This window comes from Pseudorasbora parva, chromosome 23 (genome assembly GCF_024679245.1).
Source record: "Pseudorasbora parva isolate DD20220531a chromosome 23, ASM2467924v1, whole genome shotgun sequence".
NCBI lineage: Eukaryota > Metazoa > Chordata > Actinopteri > Cypriniformes > Gobionidae > Pseudorasbora > Pseudorasbora parva.
The window spans coordinates 33,290,444-33,313,693 of record NC_090194.1 but is presented as its reverse complement, the minus strand read 5'-3'; the positions used below and the strand labels follow the sequence as shown (position 1 = coordinate 33,313,693).

The window sequence follows — 23,250 nt, the reverse complement described above, 5'->3', positions numbered from 1 at the left end:
TGACCCTCTTTCGCCTTCAGAACTGCCTTAATTCTACATAGCATTGATTCAACAAGGTGCTGAAAGCATTCTTTAGAAATGTTGGCCCATATTGATAGAATAGCATCTTGCAGTTGATGGAGATTTGTGGGATGCACATCCAGGGCACGAAGCTCCCGTTCCACCACATCCCAAAGATGCTCTATTGGGTTGAGATCTGGTGACTGTGGCGGCCATTTTAGTACAGTGAACTCATTGTCATGTTCAAGAAACCAGTTTGAAATTATTTCAGCTTTGTGACATGGTGCATTATCCTGCTGGAAGTAGCCATCAGAGGATGGGTACATGGTGATCATAAAGGGATGGACATGGTCAGAAACAATGCTCAGGTAGGCTGTGGCATTTAAAAAATGCTAAGGGGCCTAAAGTGTGCCAAGAAAACCTCCCCCACACCATTACACCACCACCACCAGCCTGCACAGTGGTAACAAAGGCATGAGGGATCCATGTTCTCATTCTGTTTACGCCAAATTCTGACTCTACGATTTGAATGTCTCAACAGAAATCGAGACTCATCAGACCAGGCAACATTTTTCCTTCAACTGTCCAATTTTGGTGAGCTTGTGCAAATTGTAGCATTTTTTCCTATTTGTATCGGAGATGAGTGGTACCCGGTGGGGTCTTCTGCTGTTGTAGCCCATCCGCCTCAAGGTTTTGCGTGTTGTGGCTTCACAAATGCTTTGCTGCATACCTCGGTTGTAATGAGTGGTTATTTCAGTCAAAGTTGCTCTTCTCTCAACTTGAATCAGTCGAACCATTCTCCTCTGACCTCGAGCATCAACAAGGCATTTTTGGCCACAGGACTGCCGCATACTGGATGTTTTTCCCTTTTCACACCATTCTTTGTAAACCCTAGAAATGGTTTTTCCATGAAAATCCCAGTAACTGAGCAGATTGTGAAATACTCAGACCGGGCCGTCTGGCACCAACAACCATGCCACGCTCACCTTTCTTTCCCATTCTCAAATTCAGTTTGGAGTTCAGGAGATTGTCTTGATCAGGAACACACCCCTAAATGCATTGAAGCAACTTCCATGTGATTGGTTGATTAGATAATTGCATTAATAAGAAATTGAACAGGTGTTCCTAATAATCCTATAGGTGAGTGTATATAATATAAGTGTTAAATAAACTTCTTAGTCTTTCCTTCCTGCGATGGAAGAACCAGAGAGAAGATACTAGAGTTGATCTTAAAGTCCCCCTGTGGTGAAGATCAAGTTTTTATTGTTGTTAATGTGTCTACGTGTGGTGTCAACGCCATTGTTGTGCATTTACTTCTTAATGCAGTGAACCAAAGACATGTTGTAACCAATCACATCAATGTGTGGATAGGCTTAAGCATATCATGAATTATAACCGCTCTGAAGCAGGGGAGTCTCAAAAGAAGCCAGGTTATTTATATGATATGAAAAATCAGGTACATATTACAGCGGGTGAAATATGTATATTACTATTTTCATGATGAAATATATGCCTTTCTCCACTGACTTTCTATGATGTTCAAAGCGATTCTAAGGACTGACGGCAGCTATCTGACCCTGGGAAGGTGAACAGAACCATGGTTTGTGTAATGCATTATTAGCTGTTAGATAACGTAGGCAAGCCAAAGGCTAATCGTATGAATTAGTGTTAGAGAGTGATATATAAAAAACAATACCATTCTGACACATCGACTTGTAGACGAGCCTGTATATGCTTATTCATAAAACGTTTAAATGATCAAAGATGATAAAATTATTGATTACAGTGGGACTTTAAGTTAAATGCCAGATACAGCTCCTTATGAAATGCCAATAAAATAAAATAAAAATTCATAATGTAACTTTTAATTATAAACAAACCTGAAATACACTGAGATACTTATTTTGAAATGCCTTTACTCTTCCAGCTGCTCATTCAAAATAAATAAAAATATGTGCATCTTACAACATATTGTACAAAACACCATAAAGAAATGTATCAGTAGATCACAAGTCATCGCTTGTCATAAATCTGTGGTATTCATGGATTGAACTGCTACGAAACCGTGAGCCTGTAAGAATGTGCAACAGCGCAGCGTTTTTTTTAATTAAATTAATAAAGTTTGTGTTTAATAAATAAAATTGTTTAATAATTACATTACGCTGTATTTAGATCCTCAAATTTTGAAAACTCCTAAAATGATGTTTAAGACTTTTGTTACGCTGTTAATCAATATTGTGGATTTTTTTTTTTTTTCAAATATCAATATTGATTCAGGATTACTGCATTGTAAATGCCAGTACTATATTACCCACAACCCCCTGCGGTACAGAAAAGGAGGCATTTGTGGCGGTTCTCACTGTATATTCTCACCTCTGTGATGAGAGACTTGAGGAAGTTGGCTTTGTGGCGGAGGGGGTCGTGTACGAGCCCATCACAGAAGGACACGATCCCGTGAGGGAAGTTGTGCTGTGAAAGCCAGGCCACCACACGCTGCTTCTGCATGTCTGGCCGTCCTGTCACATACACAATCATGTAGCCTAGGTCCTGCCAGTGCCTGCAACAGTAAGAACAGCGAACATTACAAACGACTGACCTACGAGTCGAGCTTCATTAACGCTCTACAGCCTGATGTATAAAATAATCTAGTTTTTTTTTAACCTTTACACAAAATCTAAAATAAAACATTTTATAAAACATTTGCACATGTTTGTTGAGTATCATATTTGATACATCAGGCTTTTATGGCTAATATAGTATGATATAGTGAGAATATGGAGCTCATACTCAAACACCTTAGTTTTATTCAGAGGCCCAAACTGAGAAAAGAAAAAAAATGCAAATTTGGTGCAGTTGCTGATATTTACATGACCAGAAAATGATCTGAAATTCTGATTGCTTGTAATGTGAATCAATGAGTGTTCATCTTGAAACATTAGTAAAAGTATAAAAGTTATTTGCACCTTTACTTTATAAAATCAGTAAAGATTTCACAGAAATAAGACACGTGGTGGACGAGGACATGTAGTAAATTATATCCAACAGGCTTTTCAGCAGTACTGATCATCCTGATTATTTAGAGTCCTTAGAAACGTTCGTATCTGTAGGCTTTATAGCGTTAAACGAATGAAGACAAGCTCTCACCTGACCACGTCTACCGCTCCTGCTCGTACTTTAGGGTCGCTGCCCATGATGGACACGCTGGCGGCGAAAGAGCCGTCGATGCTGAACACGACAAACTCTGTGCCACGCGGCAGCACTGTCAGGTAACTGTCAGCAGATGTGTGGTCGCCCCTTTGGACAAAGAGAACTTTGTTTAAAAAACACAACCTTTTATGCAGAGCTGGACAGTAACGGAGTACATGTACTTGAGTACAGCACTTTAGTAAAATTTTGAGGGACCTGTACTTTACTGTACTTTACAAAAAGTACTATTTTTGGGGAGTACTCATGACTTCACTCAAGTACATTTGAGAGGCAAATATTGTACTCTTTTCTCCACTACATTTCAATCCATAATCGTAAGTACCTTTTGTTACTTTGTAAAAAAAAAAAAAAAAAAAAAAAATATATATATATATATATATATATATATATATATATATATATATATATATATATATATATATAGAAACCCTCAATTTGATGTTTCCCTCTTAAACGTGATTGGATTGTGCAGGCGCCACTAATTGGGACAGCCTATCAGCAATCACCTTCAGCTTTCGGCCAAAGTCAACTCCATGGTCTGATTTAGATAAGAGACGAAACCATGGACAAAACAATAGATGAAGACGCAGCAGGTCCATCCCGGGAATGTGCCAACCCCGTGATGTTCTTGAGTATGCTCTGTGTTTAACATAGTCTGGCTGCAAAAAAATCCATCAAAACTCTAGCAGAGGTTTGTCAGAGTGTTGCCATTGTGCTATTGCCTTGCGGGACATTGCATTATAAATTCTCCAAGGTATTAACATTAACATTTTTATGTTATGTTAACTACATGTAGGACGTTTCTGTACATAAATTTAAGCACTGTGAAAGTAGTAATGCAATATTTAGAAAATGTACTTTTAAAAACAAGCACTTCAGTACTTTTACTTAAAGGGGTACTTCAGCGGGAAGATGAATCTGAATTTAAAAAATGTATTTGGTGCCTTCTAGACTGAGAAAAGACAGAAAATGTATTTGTCTCATGGGGATGAAAGACAACAATTCCCAGAATGCATTGCTCCGTTGCCCAGTGAGGCCATGCCCAAAGCCACCGCTACCGAATCACTGGATCACTTTCCCACCGCGTTCATAAAATTTCATAAAATAATTTCAGTTGGAGAACAGACACTACAATTAAAAACTGAACACGTAAATTCACAGCGTGTGTTCAGTCTGCCACGTTTTCAGTTCATGCCTTCGGAAGCTTAACTTTCATAGAAATTAATTTGAGAACTTGAAACACTCACTTGGCTCCGCACTAGAGGCTGACATTTTTTTGGGAATCCCCCCCAAAAAAACGCTATTCCGGGATTCCCGCGGGATGGGAAATAAAATCACTATTAAATCACATGATTAATGGAATCAGATTTTTTTTTTTGCCGGGAGTGGGCGGGACTGGGAATTGTAATAACATGATACCATCTATACAAATATACTGTTTATATAAATTAACTATATATATATTAATTTGGCCACCGAAAGACTTTATTCACCGAAATACGGCCAAAATGTTGTGATGAAGCAAACAGAAACGTGACCTGCACATGCTTTTCTAAATCAACATGTCTGCGGTGTGGACGTATGTGGTTCATCTTACATCTGATGACGCATCTATAATATGGGTTGTAACTTTAAAATAATGCTTTGTTTATGTTTCTGTCGATGGATACACTGGATGGCTCCTCAGTGATACACTACAACAACAGGGATAATAAAAGAAAAACAGGCAAAACGCTCTCTCATGGTAAACTTTGTTCAATGCGTGCGAGTGCTGCCATATGTTCGAACATGATCAGTTATTTTCTCCGTCATCAGCCGGGTGTAGAGCCAGAAGACCCGAATGAGAACTTGCGTGCGTTGTGAGAAGCGCACACGTCTCACAGCGCGCAAATATTGAGTTCTCTTTCAAGTCTTGCACTTGAACGGACAAACTCACTCAAATAGTAAACAACATGTCCATCTTGATGAGTATCCAAGCAGACGTAGTCTGTATATGCCTTAAGTGTTACTGTACAGTTGAGAAAGATGACACATATCCCTGCATTAGGTCTTAAAGGGGCAGTAGCCTTTACTGCTGTTTGTTTAATGTCAAACCAAATATAAAGACATCACTAACTGCTCTTGATTCAATAGCTTTTATAAGTTTAATAAGGATTAATCTTTAATTTAAACAGTTAAAGGGTTACTTTTACGATTAGCATATGGCTTTGTATCAGTAGAACCCCTGGAGGGGTTTATTCGAATGATTGCGCTCCTTGCCGAAAGCTATATGCTAAAAGCTATATGCTAATTGCTGAAGTAACCCTTTAAGTAAACATCTGACTGTAGTACTTCTACTTGTACTTGAGTAAAATTTAGCAAGGGGTATCTGTACTTTAAATCAAGTAATGAAGCTGTGTACTCTGTTTGCCTCTGCTTTTATGTGCAGAACAAATGTACATTTATGACGTACCTGACCACCATTTTGACTGGATACACTCCGATGCTCAGCCGTTTGCTCTCCGGAATCGCGTAGGAAATTCGGCCGCTGCTATTGGTTAGTTCTGTGCTGAAGTACACCCACTCACCGGATGGAGGCTGGGTCATGATGTGGATGTCCACCTTGAAAAGAGCAGAACAGTTATGGATGAAATGAAATTGAATAAGATGCCAATGGAAAACAATACTTCAAAGTAGGGATGAGTCACGATTTTCGAATATTCGATTAGTTGATTTAATATAGAATATCGAATAGGCTGTGCGATTGTCGTCTAAAAAAAAAATCCACGTTTGCGGCTCTGATGCGGTGGTGACGTGTTAATGTAACCAGCGCGTGGCGCTGTCAAAACCGCACGTAAAAGCTGTCAATCAATTCTCACACAACAGAAGAAGAACACATCGTCTCATACGCACACTACGTAGAGTCACGATGTCGAATAAGAGTTCTGTGTGGAGTTCTTATAATAAAATTAATGAAAAAGAAGTGCAGTGCAAACTCTGCCATGCGAAGCTTGCTTATCATAGGTCAACCACTACAATGCACAGTCATCTGAGAGCAAAGCACCCAGCAATCAGTGGCTAGTTTTATGATCCGATCAACCAAGTCGGATTCTAGACGGGCAGAGCAAACAACGGCCCTCATCACGAAGATGATCCCTAAAGATATGCTTCCGATCAGCTTTGTAGAAGGAGAGGGTTTTAGAAGTCTGATGGAGTTTGTAGAACCCGAGTTTACTGTCCCGTCTAGAAAGACGATCACTGCCAGACTAGAGAAACTTTTTGATGACCATGTAAGGGAGCTGCACAGTCAGTTAGGGAAAGTTGAAAAAATGGTACTGACGACAGATTCATGGACAGCGCGTTTATCCACATTACAGTGAATTAATTGTTAACACAGCCTATACCATAATGAATTAAACAGTCATCATTGGTCTCTCTCCCTCTCTTTCTTCATATATGTAGCCTTTAAACTGTTTTAAATTAATAGCGAATAAAAGCGATAACGTTCCAGTGGACAGATATCTATCATTGATTTTTTTTTTTTTTTTTTTTTTTTTTTTTTACGAAACATGCAAACATATCACCATTTATACAACAACAGCTAGAAAGTCGACAAAGCAATTTTGGTCAGAATTACTGTAGCCTAATCAGTAACCAGCATTGAGAAAAATGTCAGATGCTTATTCCTCGCTTAATTTTTTATATAGGTTGCACGTGAGATTATTTTAGCCGAACCAGACTCAGCTTTCTACAGCCTGGTTGCATGTGAGGGGAAAAAAGCCTTCTTCCACTTAAGAGTTGTATAGCCTACTTTTAAGCATTTTTTATTTTAATATAGGCTATCTCTTTACATAAATATTATTGTCTACTTTAAAAAACTGATCTTGTTATTTTTCCAACCCAACTAATGATGCATCTGCGCTTTCTATATTGCGCATGAGGGAAAAAGCTTCCTTCCACTTAAGAAGAGTGCACTTTATGTCGCTTTACATAATTTTTTTAACTTAGTTTTTTTAAACTATAATTTAGTTATTTTTCTGACCAAACTAATTACTCACCTGTGCTTCCAATAGGTTGCACGCACTTTTCTCGGAGATAGGGCCTATTCATTTTTGATTTTGCCTGTTTTTATAAATGGTCATTCGTGTAGCCTATAGTTAATGACCACTTTACAATATTTCATCAACATAGTTTACTTTGAAGCCTATTCTGTTTTCTTGTACAAAATAAAATATTTTAAGTTAAATGCAGAGAATAGCACTATTCGCACGGGATTAGTATTATCTAGGGACCTCTGAAATTAGGCTACTCCCCCACATCTGAGTTTTGCGTAATAAATAAAAAACGAAATTGTTTATTTATTACTATAAAATAATCAAAACGATATCGATGCCTGTTTAATGATTTCATACAGCGATATCTATAACGAAGTCTTAACATCATATCCGGGAGATAAGTCAGTAAATTCGAGTAAAATCACAGGCTTATCCCGTGCGAATGCGCGTAACACAAAACTCAGATGTGGGGGAGTAATTTCTAAATCACAGAGGTCCCTAGATAATACTAATCCCGTGCGAATAGTGTTTAAGACGTATAAAAAAGATGAGAAGATCAATATTTGTGTAGCCTGCCTGACACGGTATTTTCACAGATCTCATCTCTCATCATGTAGCCTATTTAAAATGGCATAAATGCATCAGTTATATTCTCAATTTAATTTACAGAGCCATCCCTACAAAGTTTTTAGGTTAACTATAGAAGAGACTATATAGAATTAGTGTGTGTCGCACTCGCAAGAACAGGCGTGTGGCATCAGGATGATTGCGTGATGTTGGTCAGCCTTCACGGCACAACCCTACTGTAGCCTACATTACGATGAACTTGAGTGCACATTAAATGAAAGGCATTTAGGAGATTATCCACACATTTTCCCCCGGCCTTTATTTGTTGGTGCTGACCACGCCACTATCAGAGACCCGGCGTTTAATTGACCAAAGGCTTTTATTTAAGGATATACCTATGCCAGTTTGCGTGCATGCGGGGGAGGGGTGCGATTTTCGAATAATATTTGAATAATTCCCAGCGATCATCGAATATTATTTTTGCTTGAAATGCACATCCCTACTTCAAAGTAGTTATAAACAAAGTAGTAGTACATTTTGAAGAGTGGCTGAAGTTGGATGGGCTGACTGTGTCTCCGGGATCTACACAAACCAAAGCGTATAAGGCACTAACCTTCTCTCCTGTCAGTGTGACCATGTCCAGCGGCCCGTACATGAAGCGACCCATGACTAGTTGAAGTCCATCCTCATTAAACACGGCATCGTTCACGCGGTGATTTGCTGTAACATTCTTCAACACAAACACATCTTTACGTAAGCAACAATCCTGTAATGCACTAAATGGCAACATGAGATTTTAGAGATGTCTACATGCCTGTCTTACCCTGATCTTCACATGGGTCCTCTTCCTCATCCACTTCTCTCGCGGTTTGGACGGAGTGAATTCAGACACCTCCTTCCCATCTAGTTCTAAAATACTCGAATTCTCATGCCTCATTACCTAAGAGCCAAAAAACCCCAAAAACAATTATATATATATATATTTGTTTTTATATATTTATATATATTTGTTCAATTTTATTAAAGGGGGGGTGAAACACTCAGTTTCAGTTAATTTCATGTCAATCTTGAGTACCTATAAAGTAGTATTGCATCCTTCATATCTCCGAAAAGTCTTTAGTTTTATTATATTTGTAAAAGAAATATGGGCTGTACCGAGTCTTTCCGGAAAAAACCGAGCGCCTGGAGGCGTATCGTGTGGGCGGAGCTAAAGAATGACGAAATACGCAAAGCGGTGACGTCCTCAAGCGTGGAAAAACCCTTGCTATCGATCTCAGCTAATAGATATGATTCGGAGGCTGAAATAGAAACAGCAACAGCAGGACGTCCGTCTCTGTGGTATGTACTGTATTTAGTGGCCTGTCAACATTTGTCTTTACTCTCAGTTTATGAGGACATGATTTTGTTTATGGACTATTGTATGCGACCAAACCTTAGTAGCAAGCAAAACGGTTTTGCACGTCAGACTAGTGTAACGTTATACAGAGAACAGCAATAAAGTCCGTTAGGGCATTTGAATGACGAAGCACGCGATCGTGTCGTTTACTGATGTTTACTCACGCGACGAGCCAACAGCACAGACATTTGAAGCAGTTTTACTCACCGGCTGCTTCCAAAGCAGGACCGAACCTTTATAGCTGGGACGGCTCCGTCAAAAACACACTTCTTGGAGTGTGGAGATCCACTTTGCGATGCGACTGAAGCATTTCTGCATTCAAATCGGTTCAAATGCAGCTCTGCCTTCCTGGAATGCTGTGCTGAACCGTTGAAGTTGCTTAATGTCAAAGTGGAGGAATGAAGTGGAGCGCGGCGCGGACTATAACCGACATTAGTGTTCACGGACGACTGGATCTGCGGCTGAGAGAGTGTTTACGGCCGTGCATTTCCTCTCTCGCTCTAGTGACGCGCGCGCGCACCCTACCAGGAGAAGAGCCCGTACGGCCCATACAAGGACCTTCCGCTCTATTAACGTCAAATAGACCCATACTCGAAAAAAACTCTCCGAAACTTGTGAGAAACTGGAAGGAGTATTTTTAACACAGAAATACTCCATCAAACGTCCAACATTAGTTTTTGAAACTTTGTCTATGTTTAGGATGGGAATCCAAGTCTTTAACAGTGTAAAAAGCTCAGTATGCATGAAACAGCATTTCACCCCCCCCCCCCCCCCCCCCCTAAAAGGAATTGCTTTTGTAGGATATATGCATTGATAATAACTTTTTTTTTAAATAATAATTTGCTATGACTAATAATTTAAATAAAAATTATGAAATAAAACCAATTTATGCACTACCAAAAAATTAATTCACATCCCGATCTGTACGTCAATCTCATCTTGAAGCATCACCAAATTTAAAATATTTTTTGTAATTAAATTAGACTTAAACTTAAAATTAAATTAAAATAAATGTTAAATTGGCACACCCTTATTTTATTATATTAAAATGTTACCAAAAGCAGCACAGATTAATATAACAGATCATTTTATGCTGATTTTTAAAAAACATAATAATTTAAATAAGTATTTGAACACCTGTCGATCAGCTAGAATTCTGACCCTCAAAGACCTGCAAGTCTGCCTTTAAAATGTCCACCTCCACTCCATTTATTATCCTAAATTATATGCACCTGTTTGAGGTCATTAGCTGCATAAAGACACCTGTCCACCCCATACAATCAGTAAGAATCCAACTACTAACATGGCCAAGACCAAAGAGCTGTCCAAAGACACTAGAGACAAAATTGTACACCTCCACAAGGCTGGAAAGGGCTACTGGGAAATTGCCAATCAGCTTAGTGAAAAAGGTCCACTGTTAGAGCAATCATTAGAAAATGGAAGAAGCCAAACATGACTGTCAGCCTCCCTCGGACTGGGGCTCCACGCAAGATCTCACCTTGTGGGGTCTCAATGATCCTAAGAAAGGTGAGAAATCAGCCCAGAGCTACACGGGAGGAGCTGGTCAATGACCTGAAATGAGCTGGGACCACCGTTTCCAAGGTTACTTTTGGTAATACACGAAGACGTCATGTTTGAAATCATGCATGGCACGGAAGGTTCCCCTGCTTAAACCAGCACATGTCCAGGCCCGTCTTAAGTATGCCAATGACCATTTGGATGATCCAGAGGAGTCATGGGAGAAAGTCATGTAGTCAGATGGGACCAAAATATAACTTTTTGGTCATAATTCCACTAAACGTGTTTGGAGGAAGAAGAATGATGAGTACCATCCCAAGAACACCATCCCTACTGTGAAGCATGGGGGTGGCAGCATCATGCTTTGGGGGTGTTTTTCTGCACATGGGACAGGGCGACTGCACTGTATTAAGGAGAGGATGACCGGGGCCATGTATTGCAAGATTTTGGGGAACAACCTCCTTTACAGCATTGAAGATGGGTCGAGGCTGGGTCTTCCAACATGACAATGATCCGAAGCACACAGCCAGGATAACCAAGGAGTGGCTCTGTAAGAAACATATCAAGGTTCTGGCGTGGCCTAGCCAGTCTCCAGACCTAAACCCAATAGAGAATCTTTGGAGGGAGCTCAAACTCCGTGTTTCTCAGCGACAGGCCAGAAACCTGACTGATTTAGAGAAGATCTGTGTGGAGGAGTGGGCCAAAATCCCTCCTGCAGTGTGTGCAAACCTGGTGAAAAACTACAGGAAATGTTTGACCTCTGTAATTGCAAACAAAGGCTACTGTAACAAATATTAACATTGATTTTCTCAGGTGTTCAAATACTTATTTGCAGCTGTATTATTAAAAATTAAAAATATTATTAAAAGCCAGAATTTTTTTATATGATATAATAATGTTTCTATGTGCAAATAACCCCGAATATTCCTTCAATAAAAATACAATAATGTAATCATCTTAAACCATACAGTACTCTTCACCTGTCTGAGCAGGAAAGACACGACATCCGTCGATTCCCAGTAGGAGGCGTGAAACAGGTGAGGCAGAGCCACGGTGGGGAACGCAGTCAGAGCATCAGGACAATACAGGGCGAAATCAATGCGCTTCGTACCCCACCAGCGTGCAGCGACTGCAGGAGAAACAACACGAGAGAATCAGTCATGCCTGTCCAAACCATTACCGCTACAACGGCAGGTTCAAATACCATCAAAGATTTCGGTTTCATCTGTACATAATTTATGAAAGTTTCAGATGCAGGTTCTAGGACAGGACGAGGACATATGATGCAGATTTGCTTCAGGGGCTCAAAAGGAAGGAAAGAAATGGAAGAAATTGTCATTTTGTAATGTGCACTGGGCCATGCGAGGCTGTAGCACACATCTCTTGTATTCTTCCTCCCATGACCCATTGCAAAGACACTCAAGAACACAACCCTATTTTTGGTTAGAAATTTGTTTCATTGGGGTTCAATGTTCTTGAATCTGCAAATGCCTGTTTCTCTACAAGTAGGATTGGGAATTGAAAACCAGTTTTTACTCAAAACTGGTTCCATTTTGACTAGGAAGACTGAGGGGGTGAATAAAGACAATATACACACAACATTTTTTTTAATGCAATGTCCTCACGTAACTAAACATACAGCATAAGAGTGCAGTCTGATTCACAAAGAAGAGTCGGGTTTAAATGAATCAGTAAAAAAAGGTAAGGGAATCACTCATGTCCAAATGCACTTAAAGACTAATTTGGAACAGACCTGAAATAAATGGTAGTGAAAGTAATATTAATTTGGTTTGACAAAAAAAAAAAAAAAGTAACAATTCATGTCCCCAAACCGTATGCAAATTTATATATATAATACATATTTCCTATATTAAATGTAAAATTTAATTGAAAATGTAAAAAACTAAATTAAAATGTATGACTAATTTATTTCAAACATTTTAATTTTAAAATAAAATACGCATTTAAAAAAAGAAATTTTTTTTTTCATTTTAAAAAAGTTGCTTAGTACATAGTTGAGAGCACTTCCTCAAAAGTATTATCAAGTCATTATGTGGAATCAGAATAGCTAAATTCCTTGATTCCCATCCTTATCTATAAGCGACTGCTAACAGAAAACATACAGTCCGTAAGCATGATGCACAGCCGGATAATGGGAGCAAGACAAGTCAGCGTCCTTCAAAGCATCTTCAGAAGGTGTTCATCATCCAGAGCGGCTCAGGGCTCCAGAGATGAAGAACCAGAGCACCAGCGCTGAGCTTTTAAAGGATGGGGGCATGAATTCAGAAAACAAAGGCGTCAGCGCCGGGGAGGTCAGCAAGAAAACAGGCTGAAGATTAGGAGGGCTAAAACAGGCAGTAGGAGGGATTGCAGGGAATGCAGCAATGGTAGAAACTAACGCAGGCAAACAGGAGAGCGGGTGCATCTGGAGGGTCGAAGAGACCCTCGGACCGGACGTCTACCCACGCTCCAAATACCTTGCTCGATGTCCAGCAGGACACATGGTGATGGCGGATCTGAGGCGAGCGAGGGTGAGGGCTCAAAGCCTAGAGAGATGCTCTGCTCTGTATCATCCAAACAGCTGGAATCCTGTCTTTCTACCTGCCGTTTATTTTGTGCTTTGCAGGATTTAGGGGAGGGGCTTCGGGAGCTGATTTTATTATAGGGAAGGGCCAATTGGGACAAAAGACTGAGCTTTTTGGAGAGCCTAAGTTGGCATGCTTGCGTTACTGGAGAAAAAACAACAACATCAAAACAACAGCAGTCAAAAGGTGAACATGACGTGATAGTTCATAGCTATATTAGCAGCATTTAAATGCTTTCACTGCTTCATTTTTTTGCAGCACACTACAATTAAAAAGTTTGGGGAAATAAGCTTTTTTTAACCTCTTAAGATCTGGTACCATTTGAGGGATTTTCGGCTGGCCTACCCAAATTGAAAAGCTTCCCATACACACATACAGTGGTCTAAGTTAAAAAGTTTGGTGTTAACCCTTTGAAGTTACATAAAACACTGCTAAAAGTGATAAACATGTAAGAATATGTTGTCTAAGCTGTAATAACCCCCCCCAAAAAAATTTGATTTCTTTTTAATGAATTCTGTTTTGAAAGTGTGTAACTCAGGCCATGTGTGCTCTAGCACCTGTAGACAGGTTGGGCTGTTTCCAAATGTCTAAATTCCAGAAAATATTGGAAACAGAAGTTTGTCTGTTATGTTGTATGCCCCTCCCCTCCTCTCACCTCACCATATACAGTGATATAAAATACAATATCCCAGTGTCATTAAAGTAATTAGATCTGCTGGAAACAGCCCAAACTGTCTGCAGGGTGCTAGAGCTCACAGGGCCTGAGTTACACACTTTCAAAAATGAATTCATAGTGAGGTGGGGGGTATTACATCTCATATACTTACATGTTCATCACTTTTAGCAGTGTTTTATGTAACTTCAAAGGGTTTCCTGTAAAATGACACCAACATTTTGAACTTAGACCACTGTATGGGCCTCATTCATGAAACACGAGCAGAGGGAATGTGTGTGTAAATTTTTCGTAAAGCCATTCTGGCGTAAATTTTCGGATTTCACGAAAAGGTTTGTATTTTCAAAATGTTAGTTGGTACGAAAGAAATTTACACCTGCTCCCCCCTACCACTAGTAAATGGTGCGTAAAACATTTAAACGTTATGTTATAATTTAGGCAAACTGATGACATTGCATTTTGATGCAATATGTAGGGCAGGCCTACCATGATAATATTTCAAGAGTTTCTTTGCCCCGTCTGTTTTGTTTTGTTTTGTTTGTACTGTTTAACGCTGGGTAATAGGCAGCGCTCGTCACTGTCATTTTTATCAAGTCGTCTAATCATGGAGGAGGAGGGCGGGACAAAAACTACACCGACCAATCATCCCACTTGTACACAAACCGAACAACAAGTTAACACAGTTTTTTTACTGCATTTCTAAATTCAGTAATATTCTTCAAAATGAAGAATCTCAGATTTTGCTCATATATTTACGAAAGTTTGAGGCCCTATGTGTTTATGGGAAGCTTTTCAGTTTGGGTAGGCTAAATCCAGGCGGAAATGGTACCAGAGTAATTTAGTTTAAATACATTGTTTTGTCTAAAACAAATGCCACAGTGATGCATATCTCCAGAAAGTTTCAAATGGTATCACATATGAGGTCATAGCTCCTCTACAGACATTTCAAATTGAAAGTATATATAGGACAACATCATTCTGGACCCTGTACAGCAAGGACACAGTAATGACTTTGTTAATAATAATCATAATAATGTTAGGAAAGAGTTATTTTGCAAATTAAAAAGCTGTTCTTTTTAACTTTATATTCGTCAAAGTATACTGAAAAAATCTATCACGGTTTCCACAAAAATGTTAAGCAGCACAACTGTCAACACTGATAATAAAAATAAATAAAAAATTATTGAGCAGCAAATCGGCATATTAGAATGATTTCTGAAGGATCATGTGACACTGAAGGCTGATGCTGAAAATTCAGCTTTGATCACAGGAATAAATTACACTTTTTAAAAATATTATAATTAGGGCTGTAGCTATCGATTATTTTAGTCATCGAGTATTCCACCGATTATTCCATTGATCGAGTATTTAGATAATAATTACTTTTTTCTTTATTAAAGAGCAAAACTAAATATACAAAAGAAAATAAGACAGGTATCTTAAAATTAACATCTAATTTGTTTTTGAAAAATTAATAGTTTTATTGCTGAAATTGTTTAGTTTCACAGTTATTAATGTATGCAATTTTATGCATTCAATTGCATATTATAAAAATCTATTTCAAATTACTTTAAAAAGGTAAACATAGTTCAATCTAAAACAACCAATAAAGCAAAATAATAGTAATATAAATAACAATAATGCCATTGCATTTATGTTGTGCTTCAGCTCAGGCATGACATGAGCCTTTACTGTCTTCTGAAGTATTTGTGGCTTTTGTAAAAAGCAAAAAATATTGGACAGGAAGGAAACTTGTAATAAAACAAACCATCAACACGCACCCGATCATCACAACTTCAAATCCTCCGAGTCCTCCTTACACAAAAAAAAAATTTCTGCAACATCCGTGTCTATTAAATGGACTAAATGCAGTGTCGAGGCAGATCATTTTGCCTTTTCAGTTTGAATTTTTTTAATTTGAGTAACTCCGAGTTACTTGAGGAATCGTTTCAGCCCTAATTATAATAAAACGGTTATTATAATTTGCAATAATGTTTCACAATATTATTTTTTACGGTCATTTTGATCCAATAAATGCAGCCTTGGTGAAGATTTTGTTGATATTTAGATGTTGTTCTTGTTATTCTATTTAACCTAACCGAGTGTGAACATGTGTTAACTTACTGTTGGCAATGTTTGAGGCGGTGTAACTGTCCGCTAACCCCGACACCTGGCTGGCGATACTGGTCTCACTGGCCCTGCGGGCTCCACGGAAGGCTGGGATGGATCCCGGAGACGAAGGATTGGAGTGATCCCCAAACATAATGCCGTGAGACTGCATCACGTCCGCTGTAAGGACCAAAACCAGTAATTACTCGCAGGGGCCAGGAAGTGGAACTGACAGAAAAATTAGGGCCCAGAAATCAGACAATTTTCAGTACTGATTAAAGCTCAGTTCCCAAACCTAGTGAGCTGCCTATACAGACAGCATTATGTCTAGAGAGCATCATAGGTGTGCTCAAGGCAGTGTTGCGGACTCACTAGATTTTGGATCGGAGCTTTAATGAAGCATCATTATACATTTGCAAAAGGGCCATTTGATTTAAAAAGAAGTGAAAAGAAGATGCAAACACAATTCCAAAGAAGTAAATACTGCCCCTGAGTCCATTTAAATCTTTTTTTTCTTTCTCCATTCTGGAGGAATTTAGGAGAGCATTTACTGTTTTAACATCAAGTCCTCATGGGGCATTATCTACCAAATACACATGCAAGCCCATCATCGGAATCAGGATTTGTCATTAGTCAAGCTTGAATTTACATTTTTTCCATATTATTCTTGCTGTAATGTCATTTTAAAGGTGAAGTGTGTAATTTCTGCAGTATTAGTCACATTGAATGGAACTGCAAAATTAGTGCTGGTTTCCAAACAGGTTTCCTCATAGGCTGGACCACTCATTAAATCTTTCAAGAACATGCCTAGGTTATAATTCACACCAGAATCAAAAGAATGACATTTTATATTATATTATATATATATATATATATATAAAATAATGTAAAAATAATTCAGAACTTTATTGTAGTATTTGTTGTGCTGCCTTTGAAAAAACACGCATTGTTTTACAGTACTTTCTACTATAATACTTTAATTTTACTATAATATTTCTATTCTACTAACCATAACCTTACAGTATATAATCTAATGAAATCGACATATATTGTATTGGGGCTGAAATTATGCTTAAATAACATGTAATGTACGATTTTGCTGTTGATTTTGAGGTGAAATATAAAACTCTTTTAAAGTCTGACTTATAATTGTCTAGACTAAATTAGGATAGATAAATTAACTTTAACATTGAAGAAATACACACTTCACCTCTAAATTCAATACCATCAGTTCCACATTGCAGCATCCAGTGGCAGGAAATCACAGTAAAACTCAAAACCAACAAGCCCAAATGAGAGAATCAATGTCAAAGCAGACGCACAAACACAGATTATGTGAAATGAGGGCACACGCCACACAGGGGTGACACACATAACAGGGAGTTTAAGCTAAAGGGAAGCAAGAAACCAGGAATGGCTACACACACTCGGCGGGGGCCGGCGTGGCTTGCCAGTTGAGCACAGGGACGGGAATGGAAGTCTCGCTGATGCCATCCTGAAAGCGCTGGGCACAGCTCACACTCTCCAACAGGAGGTGAGGGTTACTCTGGATGGTTTCCACTGCCACATGTCAAACCCAGCAGCATGAGGGACGTGGAGACATGAGAGCGACGTGAAGGGGAGAGAGACAAAGAAACAGAAAATAAAGACAAATAACAGACAGAAATGACACAAACCGAGGCACAAGAACACCAGGCGTGAAGCAAAACTCACGCCAGAACTGCGGTGATGGACGATGCTTCTTTAGAATAAACCATACAAATATCTGCTCTAATATACATGCGATCACACGTAGGTCCAGTTTACAATCATGACTTCTCAGATGTAAACGAAAAACGCTTTGTGATCTGATATAGCTAGAAATGCATGTGGCCACATTGCATTTGTAGTGTAAATGCTACTGTAAGATGCCCAGATGCATCCTGGACAAAAGACCGGCTACTTACCTGTCAATCATCCATTGCAATAAAATATGTAAACTAGCCAGTAATGTGCAAGAAAAAAAATCTGCAAAATTTGGCACATTTTGCATTGTTATCCGCAAGCAGTGAGACATTACATATGAGTGATGTATGCAGCAGTTATTATTGATAACTCAAACATATTTCAGTTAGCACATTTCAAGGCAACATTTTTCATTTATTTTAACGGTGTTAAAACTAAAACTGAACAAATTTGAATAAAAACTATATAGAAATATATTTTAAAAACCTAATAAACATGACACACAACAACATTATTAAAACAGAAATTATAAAAACAAGAATTTGAAATATTAAAGGAACATTTTCCAACTCCTCTAGAGTTAAACAGTTGAGTTTTACCGTTTTTGAAACCATTCAGCCGATCTCCGTTTAACTCTAGGGGGGTTTGGAAAATGAGCCTATTTAAATAAAATAAAAAGTGGAGTGTTCCTTTAACTCTTTCCCTGCTATTAACAGAAATTTCCGTTTTTCTGTGTTTTCACTGTTATATGCTAAGGGGTGCTACTACGCATCTCCTGAAAGAGTACAGAATTCCCGGATCAAAACACAGGTAAAGAAGCAGAAACAAGCAATAGCATATGTAAGCAGATGCGAATGCTGTAAAAAGATGTAAAATAACATGATCATCAACATTAAACATCAAATAAATCAAAACTACCTAATGTTACTGAATAAGATGTCGACCCAGGACGAGCTTTAGGACTGTGAAGCTTTGATGGATCTACTCCGTCTGTGTTTTGATCATTGTTCTGAATCTGATCCAGATGTAGTCATTAACAAAAACATCAACCACTCAAAATGTTCCTTTTATGAAACTTACCCACATTCAATTGTTGAAAAAAAAAAAAAAAAAGAATGCATGAAGCTAGAAATAAAAAGCAACAAAATATTCTTGGGGCCATGAAAATTATCAAAATTAAAAAAAAAACACTGGAGGGGAAAGAGTTAATGAAAGCAACAATCATATTTTATGATACTGAAATAACACTGGTATGCGGTCACAACATCAAGAGACCATCTCTAAATCCAATCACGAGTGGTCAGAGGACACATGTTAATACAAGGTGAAAAACAGCAATCTGTCTCGCCTGACCACTTGTGATCCGATCACCCGAGAGAGCCCTAGGTGTAATCCGGGTCTTAGCAGGTGCACGTGTTGACTGAGAAATCTCTCCACTCTTACCCAGCAGAGCAGACTGGCCGTCACCCAGTGGGAAGCGCTGATAGCGGGGTACGCTAAACGGTGGCATCAGGTGGAAGCGCTTCTCCAGCAGGGGCTCCAGACGCGAGGCGGAGGGATCCGCGGGGTGGAACAGGTTGTAAACCTGCTGGCACGCCGGACGAAGATGAGCCACTGCAGGAAGGAAGATAATGTTAAATTGATCTAAATTCTGGTGTTAGAATATACATTAATTTATATACAAATATAAGAATATCAAAATTAAAAAAAAAAAAACACTGGACGGGAAAGAGTTAATGAAAGCAACAATCATATTTTATGTCATATAAAAATATAAGATTAATAAAAAAATTCTCAGCTGTTTAGGTATAGTTCAAGCAGAATCATCCATGTATACGCTACTGTTCAACAGTTTGGGCTAAGCAAGACAATGTTTTTGAATGAAGTCTCTTCTGCTCACCAAGGCTTGCGTTTATTTGATCACAAATATAGTAAAATTGGTAATAATCTGAAATATTATTACAATTTAAAATAGCTTTCGATGTGAATATACAGTAAAATACAATTTATTCTCGTGATCAAAGCTGAATTTTCAGCATCATTACTCCAATCTTCAGTGTCATATAATCCTTCAGAAATCATTCTAATATTATGAAACATTTCTGATTATTATCAATGTTGAAAACAGTTGTGCTGATTAATATTTGTGCAGAAAAATTGAAAAAAAAAAAATCAGGATTCTTTGATGAATAGAGAGAAAATAGAAATCTGTTGTAGCATTATAAATGTCTTTAATATCACTTTTGATTAATTTTATGCTGTGCTGAATAAAAGGATTTAAAAAAAAAATCATACTAACTTCTGAACAGTATTTTCTTTCACCATAAACTAGCTAAAAAGAACGTTGCTGTTGGTGGTTCAGGAGGTTATGCCTTCAGTATTTTGTTCAACACATTCCTTGTTTATGTTTTGTTTGACACACTCTACAGGACAGATGCTGGCTCAGGAATCTCCCGTCAGCATACTTTTCACTTCCTCTGTAACATCAGCCCTCTAAAACAAGCGCTAGCATTCTCCTGGCAGATTTAAATTGCTTTTAGGATTAATATGTTTGAAGCCTTTAAAAGATTTGGACTTCGGAACAAAAACAGCATGAACAATAGAGATTACACAGTCCAGGTAATCCATTAGATGAAGACACACTTTAAACGATCGCTTTGGCATCCGACCCACGCAGGATTTCATTCTCTTTCATCACTCTTCTTCCACTAGAAACTATAATAAGAGTATTAAAGGTTAACATACCGTCCAAAGAAGGGACCACAGTTTTCCTCAGAGCAAGGACCAGGCCAAGTGGAGAGCCGAAGAGGAAAAAGTCGGACACTTCGAAGTCAAACTTTCCCAGAGCGCCCCCTCCCTCCAGCATGGTACTGCTGCTGGACCGACGTGAACCTGGATCGTTCCTCAAAACGCTGGAGTGCAGACTATACACAAAATGTACATTATTATACACATTTTTAAATGTTATTATTTTGTATTATTACAGTCAGGACGCACTCATGTCAGTGCCCATATCATGTAATATATATATATATATATATATATATATATATATATATATATATATATATATATATATATATATATATATATATATATATATAATAAATATATATAATAAATATTTATACACACACACACACACACACACACACACACACACACACACACACACACACACACAGTACAGGCCAAAAGTTTGGACACACTACTTGTAATGGTTTTGAAAGAAGTTTCAAACTTCCCAACACTCATAATAAATCAGAATATTAGAATGATTTCTGAAGGATCATGATCACTGAAGACTGGAGGAATGATAGTGAAAATTCAGCTTTGATCACAGAAATAAATGATCATTTAAAGTGTAATAAATTGAAAACCAATTATTTTAAATTGTAATAATATATCACAATATTACATTTTTTCTGTATTTTTGATCAAATAAATGCAGGCTTGATGAGCAGAAGAAACTTCTTTCAAAAACATTACAAATAGTAATGTGTCCAATTTTTTGGCCTGTACTGTGTGTGTGTATATATATATATATGAACACCCTGCTATTTTGCAAGTTCTCCCACTTAGAAATAATGAAGGGGTCTGAAATTGTCATCATAGGTGCATTGTGCACTATGAGAGACATAATCTTTAAAAAAATCCAGAAATCACAATGTATAATTTTATTTACTATTTATTTGTATGATACAGCTGCAAATAAGTATTTTAACACCTGAGAAAATCAATGTTAATATTTGGTAAAATAGCCTTTGTTTGCAATTACAGAGGTCAAACATTTCCTGTAGTTTTTCACCAGGTTTGCACACACTGCAGGAGGGATTTTGGCCCACTCCTCCACACAGATCTCTAAATCAGTCAGGTTTCTGGCCTGTCGCTGAGAAACACGGAGTTTGAGCTCCCTCCAAAGATTCTCTATTGGGTTTAGGTCTGGAGACTGGCTAGGCCACGCCAGAACCTTGATATGCTTCTTACAGAGCCACTCCTTGGTTATCCTGGCTGTGTGCTTCGGATCATTGTCATGTTGGAAGACCCAGCCTCGACCCATCTTCAATGCTCTAACTGAGGGAAGGAGATTGTTCCCCAAAATCTCGCAATACATGGCCCCGGTCATCCTCTCCTTAATACAGTGCAGTCGCCCTGTCCCATGTGCAGAAAAACACCCCCAAAGCATGATGCTGCCACCCCCATGCTTCACAGTAGGGATGGTGTTCTTGGGATGGTACACATCATTCTTCTTCCTCCAAACACGTTTAGTGGAATTATGACCAAAAAGTTATATTTTGGTCTCATCTGACCACATGACTTTCTCCCATGACTCCTCTGGATCATCCAAATGGTCATTGGCAAACTTAAGACGGGCCTGGACATGGGCTGGTTTAAGCAGGGGAACCTTCCGTGCCATGCATGATTTCAAACATGACGTCTTCGTGTATTACCAACAGTAACCTTGGAAACGGTTGTCCCAGCTCATTTTAGGTCATTGACCAGCTCCTCCCGTGTAGTTCTGGGCTGATTTCTCACCTTTTTTAAGACCATTGAGACCCCACAAGGTGAGATCTTGCATGGAGCCCCAGTCCGAGGGAGACTGACCTTTTTTTTACCAAGCTGCTTGGCAATTTCCCCGTAGCCCTTTCCAGCCTTGTGGAGGTGTACAATTTTGTTTAACTTTGGACAGCTCTTTGGTCTTGGCCATGTTAGTAGTTGGTTTCTTACTGATTGTATGGGGTGGACAGGTGTTTTTATGCAGCTAATGACCGGTGCATATAATTAAGGATAATAAATGGAGTGGAGGTGGACATTTAAAGGGAGATTATGCCTCTCACAGTGGACATGCACCTACAATGACAATTTCAGGCCTCTCCATGATTTCCAACTGGGAGAATTTGCAAAATAGCAGGGTGTTCAAATAATTATTTTCCTATTGCAGAGCTCACAATTTTGAGGGAAAAAAAATAATTTCATGAACAAAAAGTGATGATTACTGGAGAAAGACCACTTTGACTGATACATTTAAAATAATTGCCTAAAAAGACTGATTTGGTCACAAATAAGATGGCAAAAAAGTTTGACTACACACGATGAAGATCTAGTCAATTAAATATTTTTAATATTTCAACATTGAAATATTTTCAGTATTTACCACATATTTCTTCATGTCTTTTCCAAGACTGGAAAGCAATAAAACATTATTTACAGGATTTCCATAACCATGGAAACCCTGTTATAAAATATCTGTTATATTTGAAAGCAACAATTTAATTTGTTTTTAAATCTAGCATTTATTGTTTGAAATAGAAAAATAATCCCGGATATTAACCAACAAGTTAATGAAATGCTAATATTGGCTAATACCAATATAGTGATCAGTATATGGAGCCTTTTCTCAGAATTAGAAGTCGTCAATAGTTGAGTAAATGCCAC

The 23,250-nt window shown here is 38.3% G+C and overlaps 1 protein-coding gene across 9 annotated transcripts in view; it reads right to left on the bottom strand.

Annotated features, from left to right (window-relative positions):
- LOC137062969 (membrane-associated phosphatidylinositol transfer protein 2) overlaps positions 1–23,250 on the bottom strand; it is an 81,860-nt gene that overhangs the window by 4,715 nt on the left and 53,895 nt on the right. For 4 of the 9 annotated variants that reach the window (XM_067433936.1, XM_067433938.1, XM_067433937.1 and 1 more), the window contains exons 14-24: positions 20,560–20,738; positions 19,258–19,428; positions 17,515–17,649; positions 16,105–16,269; positions 13,200–13,451; positions 11,703–11,851; positions 8,623–8,748; positions 8,422–8,538; positions 5,660–5,808; positions 3,145–3,294; positions 2,374–2,557 (exon numbers count right to left, since the gene is read on the bottom strand). In XM_067433936.1, the coding sequence (XP_067290037.1) occupies positions 2,374–2,557; positions 3,145–3,294; positions 5,660–5,808; positions 8,422–8,538; positions 8,623–8,748; positions 11,703–11,851; positions 13,200–13,451; positions 16,105–16,269; positions 17,515–17,649; positions 19,258–19,428; positions 20,560–20,738 (1,777 nt within the window). The remainder of the gene's footprint in view (positions 1–2,373; positions 2,558–3,144; positions 3,295–5,659; positions 5,809–8,421; positions 8,539–8,622; positions 8,749–11,702; positions 11,852–13,199; positions 13,452–16,104; positions 16,270–17,514; positions 17,650–19,257; positions 19,429–20,559; positions 20,739–23,250) is intronic. The other 5 variants (XM_067433940.1, XM_067433941.1, XM_067433942.1 and 2 more) reach the window with 5 other exon arrangements.